The sequence below is a fragment of the Castor canadensis genome, chromosome 6 (genome assembly GCF_047511655.1).
Source record: "Castor canadensis chromosome 6, mCasCan1.hap1v2, whole genome shotgun sequence".
NCBI lineage: Eukaryota > Metazoa > Chordata > Mammalia > Rodentia > Castoridae > Castor > Castor canadensis.
This window is the reverse complement of record NC_133391.1, coordinates 124,710,968-124,738,500: the sequence shown is the minus strand read 5'-3', so window position 1 is coordinate 124,738,500 and position 27,533 is coordinate 124,710,968. Positions and strand designations below refer to the sequence as shown.

The 27,533-nt window shown below is 34.1% G+C and overlaps 1 protein-coding gene across 1 annotated transcript in view; it reads right to left on the bottom strand.

Moving 5' to 3' along the window:
• Nucleotides 1-569: 569 nt before the first annotated feature.
• The window catches only part of LOC109701281 (snake venom 5'-nucleotidase-like), a 56,349-nt gene continuing 29,385 nt past the window's right edge, over nt 570-27,533 (bottom strand). Inside the window, 6 exon segments of the mRNA XM_074075340.1 lie at nt 570-1,094; nt 2,202-2,388; nt 3,214-3,361; nt 6,222-6,387; nt 7,479-7,632; nt 8,522-9,102. Of these exon segments, the coding sequence (XP_073931441.1) occupies nt 910-1,094; nt 2,202-2,388; nt 3,214-3,361; nt 6,222-6,387; nt 7,479-7,632; nt 8,522-9,102 (1,421 nt within the window). The 3' untranslated portion in view covers nt 570-909.

The following is a 27,533-nucleotide window of genomic DNA, read 5'->3' as shown; positions in this document are numbered from 1 at the left end:
TTGCAAGTCCGTTGTGAACTTGGTTCAATCTGGTTTTAAGTAATTGTGAAGTAAATTTTTAAATCATAGTTTACTGATAAATATTACATTGTTCCCTCTCATTTTTTCTGGTAAGAAAAACTGCTTTAAATGAGATCTGTTGAAACTATTCCAGGAACGGGGGGTTGAGGGGAGATAAAGGAGAATGATGGAGGGGGTGAATTCAACTATGACATATTATAAGAACTTTTGTAAATGTCATAATGTACCCCCAGTACAACAATATGATAATTTAATTTTTTTTAAAAAGATTGCTTTAGTTGAAATGATAATAGCAAGTAAGCAAAGTGCATAAAAGTCTGTTTTCTATTTCATTAAGATGAAACACTCAAGACTTCAAAAAAGAAGGTATTTATTATCCATTGCTATATCTAACAACTTCATCAAAGTTATAAAGAATACTAATGATCAGTGTTAGATACATTTGCCTTATTCTGAATCAAATCTGAATCCATAGTACTGAAATAAAGTGGATTTAAACCAGCAATAGAAGGAAAAGAATATATTTCATTGAGAAAAATTGAAGCAGATTAAGAGAAGAAGGATAATATATAAATAAATACTTGAAAAGTTAAGCACAGAAGTCGTTTAATCTGGAAACATTATACAATGTATACATTTAAATTACAAACATGTTCATAAGTATACATATTATTGTTTTCTGCATAACACACTGAAAAGTCAAAAGTTACACGGCTTGATAAGAATCAAATGAAAAGAATATTTAAAGCAGCATCACTAGCATTAACATCAACTCTAGAACAGTAAGAAATAATAAAAATTGCTATGCTTAACGATGTTAAATTTGTATGTTAATTGGCCAGATTCGCTTTGGTGGTGACTAATAAAACATACAACCTCTATTATATTTCAATCAGAATCAGAATTCTCAGCTGCACTACCACTAATGGTGGGGAAATTTCTTAAACCTTGTTTTCTTGCAGTTCTAAGTTGGTGCAAATGTTCTTTCATATCCTGAGAAATATGGCAAATTCGTCCTTCTATGCCAGGTACTGCGATTACTGCTGATGGGTCACCTGATTCTTCCTCTAAAGCTGTAAATGCAATAGAACCATTAAAATATATAATGCTCCTAAAAATAAATATTCTAAAATTATATTTAAAGGTTTATTAGAATACATAAATTAAAATTCACATCAATGATAAAATTTCAACCAGAATTTCTCCATTTACAACAAGGAACTATTCAATCATGAGTAAAATTTCATTGGAGAAATTACCAAGTTTATACACACTCAAAAGGACATCAATTCATTTTACTTAAAAGATTTTCATTCAAAAAATGATATAGATATACAGACTATGATTTGAACATTATACAATATAGACATATATGGAAGCACCATATGATGCTCCATACAATCTTTATGTGCTAATTTTTAATGCTTTCAAACTATTACTACAATTCAAAGAGGACTATCAGGATAATATACATATAAATTGCTTTATTTAAATGAAGATTTTGATTATGTACTTTATGACATTTTATATTCTATCTTCTCATTTCATGTTTGAAAAACAAACGGACATGAAATATAGTCATTACATTAAAACTATACTTTCTTATATTAAAATATAAAAGATGATACATTTTACTTCCAAAATTATAACTTTCAGAAATTGGATGTACTTAAAAAGACAATTATTTTTTCAAACAATTAACCAATTATTGAAACCCATTATGAATTAGTCTAATCTGATCTTGAATTACTGTTAAAAACAGTGACTTTTTAAAAAGAATGAAACTAAATGAAATAAATAAAATGAGTTCTATATGTCAAAGCATAGTTTATCAAGTAGGAAAAGACAAAATATTTTGCAGAGTGTAAGTAAGCCAATTTGACTAGTTAAAATGTTTCATATAGAATTGACAAGAAAAAAATAAGTCACTGAGATAAGATTGTAAAGTAGAAGAATTGAAAAATATGTAATTTCCTAGAAATTCTTTGTGCTTTTTGGATTGAATTTATTTCCCTTAGATCTAGCTTCTTACATTAGCAAATGGAGCTCAGACTTTATCTTATTCATATTTCCTCAAACAAATAGGAAAACAGAATGCCAAGCACTATTCATTCAATGCCCATAATTTAATAAAAATTATTCAAAAAAGCACTTCAAATAAAATGAAACTATATTATTACCTATTAGGGATGGTGATTTGTTTGTAATAGTAATTAAACTCATTCGATGACCTGAAAGGCACTTTTTCTTGCCCTGCAAAATTTTTATTGATTCAAAGTGATTCATCACTACTGTAGAAAGTACTTGTGCGGTTTCTGTGTCAAACATTCGAGGACAACTTTTAAGCATACTATAACCATCCTTCCCCTGAAATATCAAAACATATCTCAAGTTTCTAATCCAGAAATATGAATAAATCAAAATACATGTTTAAATTTACTGTTGGCACTGACATGAATTTCATGCACATGTACAAAAAGACACACATTTATCTGTAAAACCACCACACTTTAAATTTCTCTCCCAGTCCCTGGATCTGGACATGGTCGCCTTGAAGCCTCCTGTCTCTAGCTCTGCTACCTGGCAACCTTAAGAATGGGCCAACATGTCTGTGAAACAGAGTCCACTAAGAGGTCTGTTTGGAATATATTACTGAACCTCATCTGAAACCTAATGGCTCTCAGCATTTGAACAGTGGAATCTGTACTTATAAGCTTCCTGTCACCACCCAACACTGAATGGAACTGTGAAGTCCTTAAAGGTCACCAAAGTTTTATTCTACATAACTAATTATGACATAAATACTTAAAATATATTTTAAATAAGAACATTAAATGAGTGAGAAGTGTTTATCACTAAATTTAAAATTACAGCAACCCATTATGGCATTTTTTTCATTCAGCCATTTCTGACTATATTTGCCAATCATTTAGAGAATAGCATTGATAAGAATGAATTTTAGATGTTCTGCATTTTTAAATCTGATAGTAGAAAACAATGAAATCATATCTGCCTAAATAAGGTAAAATAAGTTAATTCATAAATCATAAAAATATAATGAAAAACACTTAAACTACAAGGGTCTGAAGTCATCAAGAGAAAATTAAATGTGTCTATGCTCATGACATGAATAAATGTTTTAACACAGACAATGGCCTTGTTTAAAATGTTTTCAAGATACAGCAATCTCACATTTGCAATGTACTCGTTAATAGCAAGAAGGTAAACTTTTCTTTTTTGTAAGTATTGTCCTTGAACTTTTACAGTATCTCTTATGATTCGGTGTCCTGGTTCTGCATCTGGATCAAATCCAAATTCTATTCCAGCAACTTGAGGAAATCTGAAATTTAAAAGTGTACTCTTGAATAATTCTGAAAAAGCCTCCTCTGCAGGCTAGGGTTTCAATGTCAGTTACATCTCCAGTCTTGCAGTGGTTTGTTTCCTTCCTGCATGTGTGCCACCCTGTGGTCAGTCTTAGACCTGGCCTGTGGTCTATCTGTTCAGTTTTATGCTAAATACAATGACTGGCTTTTCCTAGTAACAGATTCAGGGTCTGAAGCACTGAGGATTTTACTGAAAATACATTAGTAACTAACAACTGAAGGGTACAAAAATTCATGTACACTATATCTTCATAATTACTTATTACCTGAGACAGGAAAATGCAAAATACTTGCTCAATAGCTATTCACTGAGAAAAGCTGGGTTCATTTTGGCATTTGACTCAGCCTCCCACCTGGCAGACAGAATGATGCCAATTTCAGAGAGTCCACCTCCAGACAAACAACAGCATATGCCAGCTTTTTTAGATCAGTTTTATTCCTAAAACATCCATTAGCCACTCTGACAGGAAGGAACTTCCTAGTTCAATATATATGACATTATCTCTTCATTACTATAGCTCTTCCAAATACCATCTTAAGCAAAATAACATCTTAATATCTGGTGAAAATTCATTCAAATCAAGATGAAGTCTGAACGAGTATAATTTTAAAATATTTTTTAGTTTTGACTCTAAAAATTCCATCTGGCCCCTCCTATGACTCCCCCCTTAGCCTTTACTCTAGCAAAATGGTCAAAATATTATTAATTATACTATCCTGTAAAAGCAGTTAGCAAGCTATGAGGTGCCTTACTGTGTACAAGATTGAAAAAGTTTCAAAAATCAAACACTTTTGTGCTTTACCATCAACAGAGTAAAATAGAAAACCACAAAATGGGAGAAAATGTTTGCAAATCATATCTCTAATAAGATAATTATCTAGAAGATAAAAAGAACCATGTAAGTCAATAAAAATGAACCACTTTTGGGGGTTACTGGGGTTTGATCTCAGGACCTTGCATTTGCTAGACAAGAACTCTACCACTCTACCCAGCCCTTTTTGCTTTCATTATTTTTCAAATAGGGTCTAGTATTTATGCCTGGACCATGATCTTCCTATTTACACTCCCATATAGTTAGGATGACAGGCATGCATATCCCCTCCCCGGCTTTTTATTGGTTCAGATGAAATCTCACTAACATTTTTTTTCCCTGAATTGGTTTTGTACTGAGATCATCCCAATCTCTACTGCTTGAGTAGCTAGGATTATAGTATAGGTGTAAGCCACCATGCTCGACTTTGAAAAAAAATTTAAATCCTTTTTCACTGTTGACATTCAGGTTGTTTCCAGTTTTAACTGTCAGGTATGAGGAATAGAATTTCTGAGCCCTAAGAGATACAGCACCTACAAGAGTTTTGACGTGTGTCCTTATCAGCACTTCCTATTAACTTGCACATGTGTATTTTTAGTTATTTTTAACAGTTTTATATTTTGAATTAGTATACATAAATGAGGGGATGTATGTATTGTGGTAATTCCATACATGTATACAGTGTACTTTGAACAAGTTCACCCTCTCCTTTATATTCCCATTCTCCTCCTCTCCTCCCTCTTTTGTATACGGTGTTTGGTAAGTTTCATTATGCTGTCTTCAAGTCCTGATATTATTATGCCTTTCACTTTATCCAGTCTTTTTTTTTTTTTTAAGTGGTACTGGGGTTTGAACTCAGGCTTGCTAGACAGGCACTCTAATTCTTGAGCCACTCTGCCAGCCCCCTTGGTTTAGTCTTCTCCAGAGGCTTTCAACTGTATGTTTTATTTGACTTAAGGAGCTGGCCTGTACAGTGGCCCTCAGGACTGAAACCAATTGGCCTCTCTGGTTGGTTTCCATGCTAGCCTTTCTACCCTGGCAGTGGGGCACAGATGTTGGTCAGCTTTTGTTCAGTGACACAGGCAAGCCTTGCCAACCTGCTCTTAGCACTCCATTTGGTTGTTTTGTTCACAGGGTGGCCATCACAAGTAGCTCTTATGGGAATTAATTCAAGTCTAGAGAGTTAAAAAAAAAAAACTGGGCTGGGAGGGATGTGGGATAGAACAAGTCCAGGTATATACCTATGAGCCCATGGAAGATTTGTGCTTTTAGAGATTTAGTTAGGGATCAGTTTTTCTAGCTAATTCCTGTCCTTACCCTGATGCCCAGTGGGTTTTTTTTGTTTGTTTTTAGCATACTAACTTGCCCACCTTTCTTGCAGCCTCATACCTGAGATTTTATTTCAGATTCATGGAGACACAGAGAGGTGGTGCCTGTCAGCAACTCACCATCAAAACACACACACACACACACACTTTTAAAAAATGATATATTATAATAACACAATATAATGATATTGTAGGTTGTACTATTTAGCTGCTAGCCTGACACTCATCTTATTATATGGCTTAAAGGAAAGAGAGAAGTACCCCAAGCTTTTAAGTTTACAATGTTAGTCTCATTTACCTAAGAATTCTATAGTGAGATTTGGGTATAAAATCCTGCCAACAAAGTAGCACCTTATTTCTCAAATAAGAAAAGTTAAAAAAAAAGAATTGCAAATACTTAAATACTGGCATTTAAGGCACCCATATAAAACTAAAAATAACCCTAATTTTAATAGCAAATATAATTTTTATATACTAATACTTTGCCAATCTCATGTTATTTGGTAAAAATAAGAATTTGAGATTTTTTTCACATTACACTTAAATCGTTCCACTTTAAAGCATTATAAATTTGAATTTTTAAAAAAAATTAAGTTATATTTAAATTCAGTTTTCTTTCAGATCGATTATATAAAAATAATTAAAGTATATCAATTAGTAGAAATGTATATACATACCTCCCATCTAGAGCTGGGTACTTATAAACCCCATTTTCAAGTGCTTCAAGCAGCTGTGCACCTGTTACTCTAACAACTAAAACTGGGTCCACTATGGGAAGAATAGCCAAGAGATCATGCAAAGTGAAATTCTCTGGCGGATGTATTCTGTCAGATCTAAGAGTGCCTACAGTAATTTAAGAGAAAAACAATATGCATTTTGATTTAGTTTTTTCCAACAAAAGTCACCTTTATGTCTCAATGTCATGTTTAAAACTTCAAAGTTATACACCACAATGACACAAGTTTTTCATTTTTTCAATTCCTTCCTCATGTTTACTTCCACCTAAACCTTGTGGCGATATCTAGTGTATTCATAACAACTATTTTCTACTTAATTATGGAACATTACAACTAAAAAGCCCACTACCACTCCCCCTGCTTCCAGACAGGGATCATGCCTAAAGCATTCCAAAGCAAAGATAGAGTTTTAAAGATCTCCACAGGTAGCAACTCCAAAGACTTCTTAAGTCAATAAAACTAAAATTTAACAAATTGACTCTTAGGCAATGTTTCTACAAACTGTCCTAAATTATTCATGTGTAAGATTAAAATCACTGTGTTTTCAGTGAAAATGGCATTATAAGAAGTTTATGTTAAGATGTTAAATTATGCTACATTATAAATTTTGAAGTAATCACATTCTAGTCACTATGGCTATCTTGCTAGTGTTTACAGCTCTAGATTATGGCATATGGATTAAAGTCAGTTTCAAAGAAGGCTTAGATTTAGCTTTTCTGTAGAGATTCTTAGTATCTTATCACCTAGATAAGCCAACTTCAGACTATCAACATGCAAAAATGGTTAGATTAGGAACAGATTTCCTATTCACCCTATAAGAGTTCTCTTACTATTTCCTCCTATTGCACCAGTGCAAAAGAAAAATTAGTAAAAGAGCAAGAACTTAAGTAAAAGATTTCATTCCTCTACTTCTCATATAGTCAAGGCTTGATAGCACACCAGTTTAGAACAGGTAAGTGGCCACATCTTCATTTGAAAACAACAGTCAAAAATTTGAAAACCTATCGCCTTAATTTTCAAATAAATTAATCTACAGTGTCTAATTCCAAATGCTACACTTAAACATAACAGAAATAAAGAGCCTATCTCATGAAATTAAGGAAGTGGATTTCTCAATAGGATTTTGCATATACAAAAACATCTACTATAAATTTTGAAAAGCTAATTTTAATTTAACAAATTAAACAACAAAATCACCTGAATTAAGCAGTGCTACATCAGCACAAGTAGCCTCCAACATTGCATTAGTTACCAGATTTCCAAGATTGCTCTCAGATCTTCTTACAGTAATTTCACGGCCATCTAATTCCGTATCAACTGGACACAGAACTTCTTCTAACATATACCATTTCTTCTTTACCTCCAACTCAAAATCAAATAATTCACTAAACTCTTCCTCTCTAAATATCAAATGTCAAAATACTACATATTCCAACAATCATTTATTTTTCAGAGCCATTTAAAGAGCCAGGTTATCACAAATTTTAGGAGCCCATATCCACACACTCTAGAGCCAAAAACTGTTATCAAAACATCTAATATCCCTGATACCAGTAGCTGATCCAAACACAACGCCATTCATTAATACTTTATTCAATATCAATACAGAGAGTTCTATTCCCATAGACCTAGTTCAGGTACCAAAAGTTACATGAAACAATATAAATAGAACATGGTTTATAATTCCCTTTTGCTCTTGCAAATATCCCTAAGGAATTAAGTATGTCCAGTGTGTATGGGGTCCTGAAAAAAAAATGAACCTGAAGGCTTCCAATTTATATAAAACTTTTAAATGACTTCTTTGTAAACGACTCAAAAGTTTGAGGTTTTTAAGTAGAAAAGAAGGGAGCAAAGAATGCCTTTTCATTACAAGCTTATGTAAAATTTGCCTATTCTTTTCTTAATCCAGTGCTTCTTAAATTTGAGTAGTAATTCTTTTATTAAAGTAAGTTCTTAAAGAATTTGAGCATAGGAAAATATGTTCATAATGACAGTTAAAGTAAGTCTAAACATTAAAGTGGGTATAAATTTCTGTTTCTTATAAAGTCAAAATAAAATGTAAATGGAATAGGAAAATCAAAATCCAATAGAGCAAAAACTACCATTATTTTATTATGATTGAAGATACCATTTATAGTATTGGTTAGTCATTAATTGCATGGTATTATGTTGCAGATTGTCTAAAAAGTTCATGTACTCAATCTGTACTTTGCTGAATAGTACATGCAATATTCACCTACCTGTATGTTTTGAGTAAAATCTTTTACTATTGCTTTGATATATGACTCTTCTTCCAAATAACTCAAAATGTCCACTTTCTCAAATATGTATTGGAAAGATGTACCAAAGAGTCTTATATTTATTTTTGTCAAGTTTTGAAAATCAGATCCACTTTTGACAATCCAAGTTTCATTTACCTTCCTGATTCCATACTCATGGTCATGGCCTCCTAGAATCAAATTGACCCCTTCTGCTCATTGTGCAAGCCTTGTGTCATTTCCCCATTTCATATGAGTCCTTGCAATAACAAGATCTGCTCCTTCTTCTTTAAGTTCTACTGCTATTTCATTGGCAACCTCAACATAATCTTTATAGTCTACATTTGACTTATTAACAGTAGCCAGGGTATCTAACCAATCTTCTTCAACTAATCCCATTAAGCCAATTTTTATATTGTTCCAATTAACTATTTTTTTTACTGCACCATGTCCAAGAGGTTCAGAAGTAAATCTGTCATAGACATTACTGAGAAACCATGTAAAGTGCATTTGTTTCATGTATTCTTCCAAAATATCCACACCAAAATCAAACTCATGGTTTCCTAAAATGAAAAAAGTTTTAAATTTAATTCACGAGAATATTATTTGGCTTTAATATTTAATTATTGTTAATTCTCCTAGTAGTTTCCAATACTTGCAAGACTATATGCTAAGAGCACATATTTTATCATGTAATCATCAATTATCCTAACTTCCATTTACAAAAGATAAAAAGTTTTAGACACCTTCATTCTATACATGTTCTCCTTGTAATCCAGATAGCATTGCCTTCTCAAAGAAATTCTTAATAAGGATGAAAAAGCAGCCTTACAATATGGGAAATGCAATGATATGATTAAAGGGTTAATAAACTGCTTAATTTAGCCACCTAGTCATAAAAACATATATCTTTATTCCTAATTGAAATAAAAATATTAAAAAAATCAATCATACTGAAGAAATAAAGAGAAGTCTTCTTGGACTTCTACTGCACTTTCTGAAGTAGCTGTGTTCCTTATGTAAGAGCATAAATATATAGCAATTTTGAAAATCATTATGAATATATTTTGAAGTCACTAATATAAATCACTACTAAAACTAATCCTATGGTAGATTCCTTTATAAATAAAAAACTCCAGTAAAATTAATAATTTCACATAATTTGTACTTCTATAAATTAATATTTTAAAACACAAAATTAAGAAAGCAAGATGTTTGAATAATACAGTAAAAAATTATATGCATTTTTAGATTAATCAGCATGATATATGAAACCAACTCTCAAGCAGAAAATCTGGTGCAATCTGGTTTCATTCCTTTGGAAAATATACTGAAAAGTGATGTCAATTTATCTGCACCTTTTTAAAAAATCAGAGACCTTTATGAATTATATTTGCATTTTTAGATCTTTAGGGAATTTTGTAATTGTTAAATTAGTTGAAAACTTTTATCACCAATACCCCGGCACTTCTCTCTTCTTCCATTTATTGGAAGAATTCTTTGGTGGGACCCTTATGGATAACATATTAAAGACTGAGCTTCCTTAATCTAACAATGCCAAATCCAAAATGCTCCAAGATCTGAAATTTTTTGAACACCAACATGATGCCACAAATGGATAATTCCATACCTGAATTCATGTGATAAGTCACAGTCAAAGCACACAACAGTAAAGTATTTTATGAAGTTACTTTGAGTCTAGGTACACAAAGTGTACATGAAACATAAATGAATTTCATGTTTAGATTTGGATCCCATCTCCAATATACTCTCATTATGGATATGAAAATATTCCAAAATCCAAAAACATCTGAAATCCAAAACATTTCTGGTCCCAAGCATTGTGGATAAGGAGTACTCAGCCTGTACTAGTTAAATAACCACAACAGTTTTCTATAATAACATTTCAGATGTCCACAAAACTTACGGAGATATAACAGTGGAAAAAAATAAACTATTATATAAAGGTTACAGGGTACAGGTTAACATACAAAATCCAATCATTTTCCTATATACTGTTAATAAACAACTGGTGTTTGATTAATACCCCTCCAAAATGAAACACTTAGGTATGAATCTAACAAAATACGTATACAATCTATATGAAGAAACCTCCAAAACTGATGAAAGAAGTCAAAGAATTAAATACATGGAGAGAAATTGCATGTTCATGGATAGACTCAATATTGCCAAGATGTTAGTTCTTCCCACATTGTCTACAGATTCAATACAATTTTAATTAAAAGAAAGTTACTTTGTGGATGCCAACAAACTGATTCTAAAGTATATATGGCTAGCCAAAAGCCCTAGAATAGCCAACCCAATATTGAAGAGGAACAAAAAAACGAATTCATAGGACTGACATTACTTGACTTCAACACATACTAAAGGTACAATATTCAAGATAGAATGGTATTGGTGAAAAAATAGACATACAGGACAATGGAACAGAATAAAGAGCTTTGAAAAGGATTCACATAAATACAGTACATTGATCTGTGACAAAGAAGTAAGTAAAGACAACACAATGGAGAAAAGATGGGGGTCTTTTCGACAAATGATGCTGAAACAACTGGACAACCATGTGCAATAAAAAGAAAAACAATCTATAAATAGACCCTTCACAACAATTACCTAAAAATGTATCACAGACCAAAATGAAAAATGCAGTAAATATAAACTCCTGGAAGGTAACAAAGCAGAAAATGTAAATGACCATGATTTTGGCAGTGACTTTTTAGATAAATACTAAACACATAAAAAGAGTTAATAAACTGTGCTTCATTAAAATTAAACATTTCTGCTCTGAAAAACACATTGTCAGGAGAATAAAAAGATAAACCAAAGTCTAGGAAAAAATATCTTCAAAAGACTTATCTGATAAGGACTGTTACCCAAAATATATAAAGAACTCTTAAAATTCAACAATAGAAAAAGCCAACAACCTGCTTGAAAATAAGCCAAATATTTTAACATGGCAAGTAAGGTTATGAAAAGATGATCAACAGTACATATCACAGAAATGTAAATTAAAACAATGAAATACTACTACTATATACCTATCAGGATGCCCAAAATCCAGAACACTAATACCACCAAATGCAGATGAGAATATGAAGCAACAAACTCTCACTCACTGCTGGTGGGAATTAAAATGATATGGCTACTTCAGATGACAGTTCTGCAGTTTTTTTTTTAAAAACTAAACATATTCTTACCATATGATCTAGCAATCATAATCCTCAGTATTTACCCAAAGAGTTGAAAACTTATGTCTACATAAACACCTGAACACAAATGTTTATAACAGCTTTTTCATAACTACTGAAACATAAATGCAACCAAGATACACTTCAGTAGCTGAATAGATAAATAAAATGTGGTACATCCACACAATGAATTATCAGATGATGAAAAGAAATGAGTAATAAAGCTGTTGAAAGACATGGAGGAGTCTTAAAATTCTTAAATGCATACTACTAAAAAAAGGAAGTCAATCTGGAAAGGCTACATACTGCATGGTTCCAACCATGTGACACTCTAGAGAAGGCTTTAAAACTAGACAGGGGAAGAGGATCAGTTGGTTACCTCAGGTAGGGAGGAGAAAAGGATGCATATGCAGAACACATAGGAGTTTTAGGACAGTGAAACTATTTTTATGATACTGTAAAGGTAAGTACATGTCATTATAAATCTGTCCAATCTTACAGAATATTTAACACCATGAGTAAACCTTAATGTGAGCCATGAACTCTGAGGTAGTAACAATGTAAAAATGCATATTCATCATCTGTAAAGCAAAATGACACTCTGGTTGATGATCGGATAATATAGGAAAATATGTATGATGGGGAAACCTTTATCTTTAGTTCAGTTTTGCTATGAACATAATATAGCTCTAAAATGTTTTTTAAATGATACAACAGTAAATATGAATAAAGTCTAGTCGTTTTTTATAAACATCACAATTTTATTGATTATAAATATGGGTGCCGTCACTTAGAAGACAGTGATGATAGTGATATTTAATATATCCTATTCTTACTTAAGGCATAAATATTGATCCTGTATACTAAGACTATATGATTTGTGAAACAACTTGAGGCAATCTTGTGACCTTAAGAACAATGATAATCATGCAAATGAGTACCTTCACTCATATACTCAACAAATACTACTGAGCAATTCCTGCATACTAATCATGGTGTTAGCCATACAGAAGATTAAAAAAAAATCCCTACTGTCACAGAATGAGAGGAAAAAGATAATAAACAATTAAGTAAAACATATGTTCTACTAGAAGCTAATACGTGCTTTGGGGCAAAAAGTAAAACAAGGAAGGCAGATAAGGGTAGAGAATATAATTTGAAATTGTGTTCTCAGAGGCAGCTATTTTCAGTTGACATTGAAGCAAGATGATCTTTCTATGTAAATATCTGGGAGATCTTTCCAGATAGAATAGTAAAACATATATTTCAAGTTCAGAATATACATGGTGTGACTGAGGAGTAGAAATAAGATTGAAGAATAGCAGTAGCAAAAGCAAGATAGAATGATATGAAACTAAAAATGTCACAGGATAGTAGATCATAAAGGGTGACTGTCACTGAAGACTTTTTATTCTGAATGAGTTCAGGACACACTGGAGTTTTTGAATAGAAAAGTAACACTGTCTGAATTTTAAAAGATTTCTCTGGATGGTGTGTTAAGAATAATCTATAAGATGGCAAAGGAATGTATATGCCTGAATAAATAAAAGTTCAGGTGGGCAGAAGTGAATGAAAGAACATCTGATTCTCTTCTGGACAAATATTTACCAAACTGTATTTTGGGAACTCTTAGATCCTCCAAATGAGGGGCACACTAATAAACAGTGTTTGGCAAATCCATATGGAAACAGAAACTTCTTTAATGCAAATACTCTGTGGTAGTAATGTGCAAAAACCACTCTGGGACATATTGCCTGAACCTCATAATGAATCCTATTTAAAAAGAAAAAGATGAAATGGATAAATTTCCAGACACACATAAACTTTCAAAATTTTATTTTTCTGTTTTTTCATGAAAAACAGACCATTAATGAATAAGGAGAATGATATTCTCCCATCAAAGGAGCCAATGGCTTCACAATTATGTTCTGCAAACATTTAAAGAAAAATTAATAAAGACAAGTACTTCCAAAAACTGAGGAAGAAATACCTCCATATTCATTTATAAGGTCAACATTTCCTTAACTACAAAGCCAGATAAGGACACTACCATAAAGGAAAACTACAGGCCAATATCCCTGATAAGCATGGATGCAAAATCATTAACAAGCAAACTAAATTTTAGAAATAAGCAACTGAACTAAACAGATCTTTCTCAAAAGAAGAAATTCAAATGGCCAAAAAACACATGAAAAAATGCTCACCATCTCTAGCAATAAAGGAAATGCAAATTAAAACCACACCAAGATTCCACCTCACCCCTGTTAAAATAGCCATCACTAGCAACACCACGAACAACAGGTGTTGGCGAGGATGTGGGGAAAAAGGAACCCTCTTACACCGTTGGTGGGAATGTAAACTAGTACAACCACTCTGGGAAAATATTTGGAGGCTACTTAAAAATCTAAACATTGATCTACCATTTGATCCAGCAATACCACTCTTGGGGATATACCCAAAAGACTGTGACACAGGTTATTCCAGAGGCACCTGCATACCCATGTTTATTGCAGCACTATTCACAATAGCCAAGTTATGAAAACAGCCAAGATGCCCCAATACTGATGAATGGATCAAAAAAGTGTGGTATCTATACACAATGGAATTCTATGCAGCCATGAAGAAAAACAAAATGTTATCATTCGCCGGTAAATGGATGGAATTGGAGAACATCATTCTGAGTAAGGTCAACCTGGCCCAAAAGACCAAAAATAGTATGTTCTCCCTCATATGCAGACATTAGATCAAGGGCAAACACAACAATGGGACTGGACTTTGAGCACATGATAAAAGCGAGAGCACACAAGGGAGGTGTGAGGATAGGTAAGACACCTAAAAAATTAGCTAGCATTTGTTGCCCTTAATGCAGAGAAACTAAAGCAGATACCTTAAAAGCAACTGAGGCCAATAGAAGGGGACCAGGAACTACAGAAAACATTAGATCAAAAAGAATTAACCTAGAAAGTAACACACATGCTCAGGAAAGTAATGTGAGTCAACTCCCTGTTTGGCTATCCTTATCTCAACCAGCAAAAACACTTGTTCCTTCCTATTATTGCTTATATTCTCTCTTCAATAAAATTAGAGATAAGGGAAAAATAGTTTCTGCTGAGTATTGAGGGGGTGGGGGGAGAGGGAGGAGGTGGATTGGGTGGTAAGGGAGGGGGTGGGGGCAGGGGGGAGAAATGACCCAAGCCTTGTATGCACATATGAATAATAAAACAATAAAAAAAATATAAAATAAAATGTAAAAATAAATAAATAAAAAATAAAAAATCATTCACCATGATCAAATGGGATTTATCACTGAGATACAAGAATTGTTCAATTATGCAAATCAATAGATGTGATTCCCTACATAATCAACATGATGGATAAAAACCACATGACTATGCAGTTTTCGCTGCTAGATGCAAAAAAGTATGTGACAAAATTCAATGTTTTCATTATAAAAACTCTCAAAACAATAGGTATACAGGGACTGTACCTCAACACAATAAAAGCCATATATGACAACCAAAAGTTAACATCATACTCAACAACAGTGAAAAGTTGAAAGCTTTTCCTCTACAATTAGGAACAAGGATGCCCACCCACACCACTTCTTTTCCACACACTTGTGGAAGTACTTGCAAGAGCAGTTAGGCAAGAGAAAAAACAAAAAGCATTGCAATAGGAAAGGAAAATCAAATTGCAGATGACATAGTCCTACATAGAGAAAACCCCAACATCTCAAATCAAACACCATTAGAAATGATAAACAAATTTAGTTGCAGAACACAAAACAACATACAAAAAATCATATATGGTATTTCTATACACCCATAATTAGCTATTTAGAAAGGAAATTGAGAAAAAAACCCATTTATAATAGCAACAAAAAGGTTTAAAAAGTAGGTATAAATTTATCTAAGGAAGTAAAAGACCTGTACAGTATACTGAAAATTATAAAGCACTGCTGAAACTGAAGAAAAATAAAATTAAATGGATCTCAGTTTGAGACAACCTAGGCAAAATGTAACTGAGTCTCTATCTCAAAAAACAAGCTAGGCATGGTGAAACATGCCTGAAATCCCATTTACTTTGAAGGTGGTGGTAGGAGAATCTTGTCAAGGCTGACCTTAGGCAGAAAGCATGAGATCTATCTGACAAGTAAACTAAAGCAAAAAGGGCTGGGAGGTGTGCTTCAAGGGGTAGAAAACTTGCTTAACAAGAATAAGTTCCTGAATTCAAATCCCAATACCACCATAAATAAGTAAATAAATCTGTCTGTAGATTGGTGCCTTTGGAGTATAAGATGTTTAGGAAAGTCCTTCTTATTCTTCAGGTCTCTACTAAACACAGAACACTTAATACTGGAAAGGAACACGGTAAGGAATGTGAGAAAGAGTTCACTTCTTTCTCATGACTTAACATTCACATGCAAGAATGTTTTTTCCCATTCACACAGGAGAAAAACTAAGTATAACACATGTAGGGAAGCCTTTATTTATTGCTTCAGTCTCACACTCACAATGAAGAAAAGTTTTATGAATGCACTGAATGTGGAAAACCTTTGCTAGATCCTCATTTCTCACTGTTCACTGCATGAAGAATTCACACTGAGAAGTCTTGTAATGTAGGGAATGTGAGAAATTTAGAAATTTCTCTTCCTATAAAAAAACTTATGGCTCTAAGCAATGTGGGAAAACCTTTATTCTATCATTTCTTGCTGAACATTTAAGAATCCACAGTAGAGAAAAGCCTTTTAAATGTGAGGCATGTGGGAAGGCCTTTAGATAATCCTCACACTTCTGTCAACATAAAGTAACACACACTGGAAGGAGGCTATATAAATGTAAGAAATCTGGGCACCACTTCTTTACGTCCTGTTATATACATAAGAACTCACACTGGCAAATGGCCCTCTGGATATCAAGAATGCATCTACACATCAAACACTCACACCAAAGAAAAGCTATAGGTAAGGAATGTGGAAAAACCTTTAGCAATTCCAAGTACCTTACTGTATGGCTAAGAATTCACACTTGAGAGGAGCTTGTGCTTGGGAAGAATGTGCAAAAATTATTACTTTCTCAGTTACTTAACATATACAAATTAATAGTAGAGAAAACCTGAGGTATATGAAGTACAGAAAGTGGGAAGCCTTCCTTGGGATTTCAAATCAAAACTCCAACAGAAGAAAAGCCATATGAGTGTAAGGAATATGGGAAAGTCTTGGCCTATTCCATATACTGTACTTACTCTGCATGTATGTGTACATCCTAGTAAACAAAATGTGAACATAAGGAATGTAGGAAAACCCTTATTCAGCCTCCACACCTTTCTGAGTCTGAGCTCATACTAGAGAGAAACACTGTGAATGTGAGGAGAGGAGAATACCTCAACTGTTTTCTTCAGGCCTTACTGAACTCAGGAGCATACTGGATGTAAAACTAAAAACAACATGTTCTGAAGCCTTTCCCTTTGCCTTATACATTAGTATGCAACTGTGATGTCACAGATGTGAAAAATCTTATAAAGGCACAAATTTGATATTTTTGTTGGGTTTTTTGTATGTTTGAGGAACATGTTAAAAAAGCTTGTAACCCAAGATATTACATGAGTTGAAATGGATTTGGAAAAGCTTTTGATGATTATTTGTCCTCAAGAAATATGCCACATGCTGTAGAAAAACAGTAATTGTGGGGAAGGTGGGAAAGGCAGTATTAATTTACTGTACATGAAAAAAATTACACTGCAGAAATACTAAATGAAGGTAACAATTAAAATCCTGAAAGTTTCTATATTTAAAAAAACTGCATTAAAAAAGGAATCTAAATAAAACCCTAAATAGCAATGAATTTAGGAAATTTGGGGGTAAAACTTTCCTTTTTCTGTACACACAAAAAAAGTGACACTGACAAAGAAAATCAAATATCGATTTAAATGATTTTGCCTTGTCCTTGTTGTGTATCTTCAAACACTAGTGATATTGAGCATCTTTTCCTATGCTTAAGTGTCACCCATGTTATCTATGGTGAAGTATACATTCAACTACCTCTCACTATTGCTAAGAATATGTTGTTTGAATTACTGAGGTTTGTTCTTTTAATAAACACATTTATTGAGGTATAATTACACGAAATAAACATCACTTTAAAAAAAATAGCACACTGAGATTCCATCTTACCCCTGTCAGAATGGCTACAATCAAGAAAACAAAAAACAGAGGATTCCAAGATGGCAGCTAGAGGGAGGAAGCAGAAAGCGTGCCTCCTATAGTGAAATCTTGGAGAGATGCTGGAGACACACCTTGCAGGCAAAACCACCAAGAAGAGGCAAAACTGTGACCCCTAAACACCTCCAGCCAGCGCAGAGAATCTCCACTTCACGTTAAATGGAGAAACCAGGAGGGCCCCTGGGCCACCAGTCACCTGTGCTCAGATGGCTTGGGAAGACATGGACAAGGTGAGCAAAGCGGTACATGGTACTCCCACAGACAACCCTGGGCCAGAACAGCATAGCCCCCTGGACAGACCGACCTCCACCTGGGGAAAAAAGAGAAACTGAGTAATAAGCAATAAGAACAATAAAGACATGTTGCAAAGAGGGTGGGGCACACTGAGCACCAAAGGGAGGGAGGGGAATCCTTGGAACTGTAAATAAACAAGCTGAGCCTGGCTGGAAAGGCTCCGGCAGGAGCGGGGGCACACACCCAGCAACCAGAAGCAGGAAAGCTTGTGAGAGTGGTGGAGGGAGGAAAACTCCACAGGAGAGTGGGGAAGACCCACCTCCCATGTGAACTGTAAACAAACATGCTGGCTGGCAGGAGCAGCAGCACTGCCCCGCAATCAGGAGCCGGAAAGCTTGTAAAAGCGGAGGTGGGAGGAAAACTCCACAGGAGAGGGGGGAAGACCCACTTCCCACGTGAGCTGTAAACAACACACAGGCCAGAGAAAGCAGGTGCAGTGTCACCTCCCACAGTGTGTTGGAAAGGGGAAGGCTTGTAGCAGTGGCTCGTGCCCAGGAGAACTCTGAGTAAACAAAGCCTACGTAGCCAGGTGAGTGTTAAGCTCACCCCTGAGATCTGCATAAATAACTCCTCCAGCAACAGCAGGCTGACAGGAGAGGGCAGGCAAGTCACAGCCTCAGATAGCCTTCACAGACCTGGCTCCAGACCCTTTTTTTTCTCTCTCTCCCTACCTTTGACGAGAAAACAACCAAACTACCCCTGCATGCTTAAAAACTTACTGAAACTGTACTGCATTTGCACTTGGGACACTTTGTGGGATTTTGTTTTGTTTTGTTTTTCTGTGCAGTTTTGTTCTACTTTATGTGTCCCCTTTGATGAGACAACTGCAGAACAACATCTGAGGCACCATCTCCAGGATTGGAGGCTTAGGGGAAAACCAAAATTATTAAGACTGAAACTTCATTGCTATTGAACTTGGAGGGTTTTTTTTTTCTATTTTTCATTATGTTTGATTTTATTTTATTTATATATATTTTTTCTTTTACTTATTTTTTATTTTTATTCTTTATTCTTTTTATTTTTATTTTCAATCCTCTCTCTAAGGCCTGTTCAGCTTACTGTCAATTAGTACACTAATGCTCCCTGTTTATATTTTTGAAACATTTTTGTTTGATTCTTTGTTTTGTTTTTTCCTACTTGTCTGTTTACTTTTTCCTTTTTCTTTAAGTTCTTTGTTTTTCATCTCCTGTCACCCTTCCATTCTTAATATCACCATTGTTATTATTACAAGCTACAAAATACTTAATTGCACACAGTACAGGGACAGTAACAACACCAAGGGCAATGACAGGAAGACAGAAAAAACGGGGAAACCAGTATCCCCACAGCAAAAAATTAGTAGAGTAACCAGAGGGAAATGAAGAAAACAGATACTAAGATCCAGACTCCAACAAAAGGAAGATAAACTATGCCAAAGAACCCAATGAAGCCCACAAGAATCATTTAAAAGAAGACATACTACAGGTATTTTAAAAAAATAAAATAAAGGAATTTTAAAGAGATGATACTGGATATGGTCAACCAAAATGTACAGGAGACACTCAAGAAATTCCAAGACAACAAAAATAGAGAATTTGAAAGAGCAAAGGAAGAAATAAAGGAACCCATAGAAGCACTGTATAAACACCAAAGTGAAACAGAGACACAATTAATAAAGAGATAAATGAACTCAGGACAAAAATAGACAACATTAAAGAGGAAACCACCCAGGACATGGAAAACCTCAGAAAAAAGAATGAGACAGAACTACAAAACAAAATGGAAGGCCAATCCAGCAGAATAGAACAAACAGAAGACAGAATCTCAGAACTCGAAGATGAAATGGCAATTAAAGGAAAAACCGAAGAACTATTAATTAAACAACAAAAGACCTGTGAAAAGAAAATGCAGGAACTCACTGACTCCATCAAAAGACCAAACTTGAGAATCATGGGCATCAAAGAAGGAGAAGTGGTGCAAGCAAAGGGAATGCATAATATATTCAACAAAAAAATAACAGAAAATTTCCCAAATCTAGAGAAAGATATTTCCATACAGATGCAAGAGGCCTCCAGGACACCAAACAGACCAGATTAAAATAGAACTACCCCACGACATATCATCATTAAAACAACAAGTTCAGAAACTAGGGAAAGAATATTGAAGGCTATAAGAGAGAAAAAACAAATAACATACAAAGGTTAAACCCATCAAAATCACAGCAGACTTCTCAAAAGAAACATTAAAAGCAAGAACACCTTGGAGTGAGATCTTACAGGCACTGAATGAAAATAACTTCAGCCCCAAGATACTCTACCCAGCAAAACTATCATTCAAAATAGATGGAGAAATAAAAGTTTTCCATGATAAGCAGAAACTAAAACAGTATGTGACCACAAAGCTACCACGACAAAAGATTGTTCAAGGGATTCTGCACACAGAAAGTGAAACTCACCTTAACCATGAAAAGACAGGCAGCACCAAACCACAGAAAAAGAAAATAGAGAGTAACCTCAACTTAGGTACACACAGTCAAACCTTCAAACAACTAAGACAAATAAATGACAGGAATCACCACATACCTATCAGTACTAACACTTAACGTTAATGGACTTAATTCACCCATCAAAAGGCACCGCTTGATGAAATGGATTAAAAAGGAAGATCCAAAAATTGGTTGCTTACAGAAGACCCATCTCACCAACAGAAATAAGCATAGGCTTAGGATGAAAGGCTGGAAGAAGATTTACCAAGCCAATGGCCCCACAAAACAGGCAGGAGTAGCAATACTTATTTCTGACAAAGTAGACTTCAAACCTACATTGATCAAACGAGATAAAGAAGGACATTCCATACTAGTAAAAAGGGAAATAGACCAAAAGGAAATAATAATTATCAACCTGTATGCACCCAATGTCAATGCACCCAATTTCATCAAACATACCCTGAAAGACCTAAAAGCATATATTAACTCCCCATTATCATTAATAGATAGGTCATCCAAACAAAAAATCAATTAAGAAATCCAAGAACTAAAATATACAATAGATCAAATGGGCCTACTTGATGTCTACAGAACATTTCATCCAACTTCTACACAATACACATTCTTCTCAGCAGCCCATGGAACCTTCTCCAAAATAGATCATATCCTAGGGCACAAAGCAAGCCTCAGCAAATATAAGAAAATGGAAATTATACTGTGCATACTATTTGATCACAATGCAGTAAAACTAGAACTCAACAACAAAAGTAAAGACAAAAAACATGCAAACAGCTGGAAACAAAATATCTCATTACATAATGAACAATGGATCATTGATGAAATAAAAGAGGTAATTAAAAAGTTCCTGGAAGTCAATGAAAATGAAAACACAACCTACCGTAACCTATGGGACACAGCAAAGGCAGTCCTGAAAGGAAAGTTTATAGCCATGAGTGCATATATTAAAAAGACTGAAAGATCCCAAATCAATGACCTAATGATACATCTCAAACTCCTAGAAAAACAAGAACAAGCAAATCCCAAAACAAATAGAAGGAGAGAAATAATAAAAATAAGAGCTGAAATCAACAAAATAGAAACCAAAAAAACCATACAAAGAATTAATGGAACAAAAATTTGGTTCTTTGAAAAAATAAACAAGATCAATAGACCTTGGAGTTAGTAGGTATAGGTAAGAATTTTCTCAATGAAACCCCAGCAGCACAGCAACTACGAGAAAGCATAGATAAATGGGACCTTATAAAACTAAAAAGCTTCTGTTCATCAAAAGAAATGGTCTCTAAACTGAAGAGACCACCCACAGAGTGGGAGAAAATATTTGCCAGCTACACACCAGACAAAGGACTGATAACCAGAATATATAGGGAACTTAAAAAACTAAATTCTCCCAAAACTAATGAACCAATAAAGAAATGGGCAAGTGAACTAAATAGAACTTTCTCAAAAGAAGAAATTCAAATGGCGAAAAAGCACATGAAAAAATGCTCACCATCTCTAGCAATAAAGGAAATGCAAATTAAAACCACACTAAGATTCCACCTCACCCCTGTTAGAACAGCCATCATTAGCAACACCACCAACAGGTGTTAGGGAGGATGCAAGGAAAAAGGAACCTTCTTACACTGTTGGTGGGAATGTAGACTAGTACAACCACTCTGGAAAAAAATTTGGAGGCTACTTAAAAAGCTAGACATCGATCTACCAATTGATCCAGCAATACCACTCTTGGGGATATATCCAAAAGACTGTTACTCCAGAGGCATCTGCACATCCATGTTTATTGCGGCACTATTCACAATAGCCAAGTTATGGAAACAGCCAAGATGCCCCAGCACCGACGAATGGATTAAGAAAATGTGGTACCTATACACAATGGAATTTTATGCAGCCATGAAGAAGAACAAAATGTTATCATTCGCTGGTAAATGGATGGAATTGGAGAACATCATTCTGAGTGAGGTTAGCCTGGCTCAAAAAACCAAAAATCGTATGTTCTCCCTCATATGTGGACATTAGATCAAGGGCAAACACAACAAGGGGATTGGACTATGAGCACATGATAAAAGCGAGAGCACACAAGGGAGGTGTGAGGATAGGTAAGACACCTAAAAAATTAGCTAGCATTTGTTGCCCTTAATGCAGAGAAACTAAAGCAGATTCCTTAAAAGCAATTGAGGCCAAGAGGAGAAGGGGACCAGGAACTACAGAAAAGGTTAGATCAAGAAGAATTAACCTAGAAGGTAACACACATGCACAGGAAATCAATGTGAGTCAACTCCCTGTATGGCTACCGTTATCTCAACTAGCAAAAACCCTTGTTCCTTCCTATTATTGCTTATACTCTCTCTTCAACAAAATTAGAGATAAGGGCAAAATAGTTTCTGCTGGGTATTGAGGGGGTGGGGGAGAGAGGGAGGGGGTGGAGTGGGTGGTAAGGGAGGGGGTGGGGGCAGGGGGGAGAAATGACCCAAGTGTTATATGCACATATGAATAATAAAACAATAAAAATAAATGAATAACAAAATAAAAAAAAAACAAAAAACAACAAATGTTGATGAAAACCCTCATGCACAGTTGGTGGGAATGAAGTTACTGAAGCCACAATAGAGATCAGTACAGAGGTTTCTCAATAAACCAGAAACAGAACTACCACATGATCCAGCTATATTGCTAGATCATTTAACAGAAGTAATCAAAGGCAGCATGTAATGAGACACCTGCCTGCCCATGTTTACTGTGGCACTAATCAGCCCATGTATCCATCAGCAGGTGAATGGTTAAAGAAAATATGGTATATATATATATAAATATATATAAATAAATATAAATGGTGTGTTTTTCAGACATTAAGAAAAATGAAATCATGTCATTTGCAACAAAATGAAAGGAAATGGAAATCATCAAGTTAAGTGAAATAAGCCAGTCTCAAAAAGACAAGTATTGCATATTTCTTCTCATATATGCAACCTTTGAGAAAAAAAAAAGACATGAAAGTAGTTGGGGGATTATTAGGGAATAAGAAAGGAACTAGAGGAAGTGGAAGAAGATAAGAGTGGATAATTGGTGTTGGGGACAAATATGACCAAAAGTACCTTATGTACATGTGTGAAAATGTCATAATGATGCCCATTATTTTGTAGAATTAATATATACTAATAGACATTCCCAAGAAAAAAAGACATGCAAATGGTCAGCAGGCAGGTGAAATATGCTCAACATCACCCATCATGAAGGAAATAGAAATTAAAACCACAGTGAGATATCACCTCACACTTGGTAGAATAGCTTTCATCAAAAAGATAAAGTGTTTTATCAAAAAGATGGTGCTGGTGACAGTGTGGAGAAAAAGGAAACTGCACACTATTGGTGAGAATGTAAATTAGTATAATACTAGTATGAAGGTTCCTCAACAAAAACTAAAATTAGAACTGTCACATGATGCAGCAATCCCACTCTGGAATTTATACTAAGAAACTGTAATTAGTATGGCAAAGATATATTATCTAAACTCCATGTTCACTGAAGCATTACTGACAACAGAAAAAGATATGAAAGCAACCTACCTAATCAATCAGCAACCTAATCAGTATCACTGGATATGCTTCTTCATTTTTTTAAAGTGCTATACATGCACGATGGTATACTAAACAGCCTTTTAAAGGAATGAAATTCTGTCATTTGGGACAACCCCAACAAATTTAGAAGATATTATGTTAAATGAAATAAGTTAGGCACAGAAAGACCATAATGTATGATCTTATTTATGAGTGGACTCTAAAGACAAGCTGAATTTATTTAACTAGAGAATAGAATGATGTCAATAATAATGGATTATATTTCAAAATAACTAAGATAGGAAATATCAAATATCACCATAAAAATATTTTCAAATGAAGTGATGAATATGTTAAATTATTTGGTTTAATCACTTCACATTGTATACATATATAAAGTTACAGCACACACATGTAATCTCAGCTACTTGGGAGGTCATAGAAGGATCACAGTCCAAGGCCATCCATGGGCAAAAATGCAAGAGCTTATCTGAAAAATAATTAAAGAGAAAAAGGGCTGGAGGCATGGATCAAGTGCGTGCCAAGCAAGCATGAGGCCCTGAGTTCAAACCCCAGTACAACAACAACAAAAAAAAAAACCAAACACATTATATTCCATATAATCCTGATTTATCAGTTTAAAATATTACTTTAAAAATAAAAAAATAATGAAATATGCATAACAATTTATAGCAAAAATACACATTATTTCACATACTTTTTTTGTGGTTAGAAGACTTAAAATCTAAATAATGTTAGATTTAAAATCTAGGGCCCAGACACAGTAGTTCACAACTGTAATCCCAGCTACTTGGGAGGTAGACATCAGGAGGATCTCAGTTGGAAGCCAGTCCAGGCAAAAATTAGCAAGACAATACCTCAACAAATAAGTTTTGTATGGTGGCATGTCCTGTAATCCCAGCTACTCAGAAGGCATAAATAGAAGGACCACAGTTTGCCCAGGCCAAAATATGTGAGACCCTATATGAAAAATAACTAAAACTGGCTCAGATGATGGAGTGCTTGCCAGATAAGTATGAGGCCCTTTGTTCAAACCCTAGTATGGCAAAAAAAAAAAAAAAAAAAACTAAATAAGATTTATTATTCATTTGGAAATCAGACTTCAAAATACCTGAAGAATATAGCTAACTTCAGATATAAAGTTAGCTATCATGAATTTAGATATCAATGTTACATTTGAAATTTAAGAATATGACTCTCAGCTATATGTTTTTAGAGGAGTAGAAGTTACTTTTAAAAGATATTATTTAAAAACTGGTCAGGCTCCTAAACACCTACTCACTTTCATTGCATCCCTGTAGCTATGCCTTAAAGCATAGTCACTTTCATTAAAAGCCAGAACTACACAGAGTTGAACTCAAAAAAAGAGAAACCAATAACCAAGTCTTTGGAACAACCTGATACAAGAACAGAAGAAACACATCATGTCACTACTTTCACCCACTGACACTTGCCTGGGTGAGTGCTTTTACTTCCACAGACGATTAGAATCAAACTCCGGGGCCACAGGAATAATTCCCATTATAACTCCCCGTCATTAGCTTACACTGAATCCCAAGTGGTACAATGCTGACAAAAGAAAAGAAGATTTTTTTTAAAAAGCACCAAAAATTACCAGGCAAGGAACAATATTTAAAAAAAAAAGTTTTCCCATACTAGAGATTAAGGTTTTACACAATATTTCGCCAATATTTGTTAAATAAAAGACAACATAAGTAAGCATTAATACTCATTTGCTTATATACACACATAAAGAAACTTTAGAAAGTTAAACTTTGGAAACCTAAAAAAAAAATAAAGGATCACCTAAAGGGAGTCAGAACTGGGCAGAAAGGGCTAAGCATAGGAAAGAAACTTTTCACTCTATATTGAAAATGTTTTGAAAATATTTAGGTGAATATCTACCTGAACAAATGCTTATGTATATTATTTTGTAGTATCTGTGATAAAAGTACAAAGCAAAAATATATTGTTGGGGCATGACTCAAAACATTTAAGAACAAACTTCTAAGATTTAAATGTTGCTACTATATTCTATCTGAGGTCAGAAATCATGATATATTCATACTGTGTTTAACATTCATTTCTTTAGGTAAGTGAAAGAAAATGGATCTTAGTCTTTTAAGTCTTTATTTACCTAACCTTTATTAACACGCATTTCATATTTGTATCCTTTTAATTAATAAAATTACATTTTTAAATACTCTACCATCAGCTTGAAAATATCAAGTTGCACTAAAATAAATTAGCTCATCAATCAATACAGAAACTCAAGCCAATAAATCAAGACTGTGTGCCTCACTATCAGTATAGAGACAAAAACTTTTATTAAAATATTACTTTTAAGTATGGGATGAAATAGGAAGTGTCAACATTCTATCAATGTTCAAACTCTGGAGTACACTTTAAAAATACGCTGTCAGTGAACTTCTTAATTGCTGTTCCAATCAACAATTGTTTGAAAAATTTGTATGTATATGCTACTATATATCTTAAATAATTCCCATACTTAAAGTACATTTTAACGTTTCCCAACAGATTCACAAAACAATATAACACATTAACTGCAATTTTCAATTCTTAAATATTACATTTACAAAGCATTCTAATGAGGTAACAGACTGGCTATCTTCAAAAGGTTCGTTTAGTTTCACTGTCTACCTTTTTCTACACTGCTGTGGGTTCAGGTATTCCCACTTCTATGGACCTCATTAGCTGGCTCCTTCATCTGTTGGTTTTTTGATTAAACCAATGGTGGACACAGGAAGGACTGTGAGAGGAACTGGTTGGTAAAAGAACCATTTCAAAGTATATTTCACAGATTTCTTCTTTCCTTCTGGGCCAATGCAGGTTGGCTATAATGTTCCACTGAAAGTCAGCTGACCTTAACATGGGACTCTTCCCTTGCATTTTAAGAGCTAGATGTCTAATACTAACTGCCATACTAATACCAATAGAAACATAAGTAATGTATGTAATTATAATTTTTCCAGTAGCTATTTTAAAAATGAAATAGGTAAAAGTAATTTTAGTATATTTCCTTTGCTTAAACATGTATGACCAAAACATTATCATTTCAGCAATTGATATAAAAAGTGATTATTGATATATTTTACATTCTTCTGTTTTTATACTACCTTTAAAACTCCAAGTTTGTATGCTATCTTTATAACATACCCAGTTTGAACCTGCCACATTTTATGTATTCAAC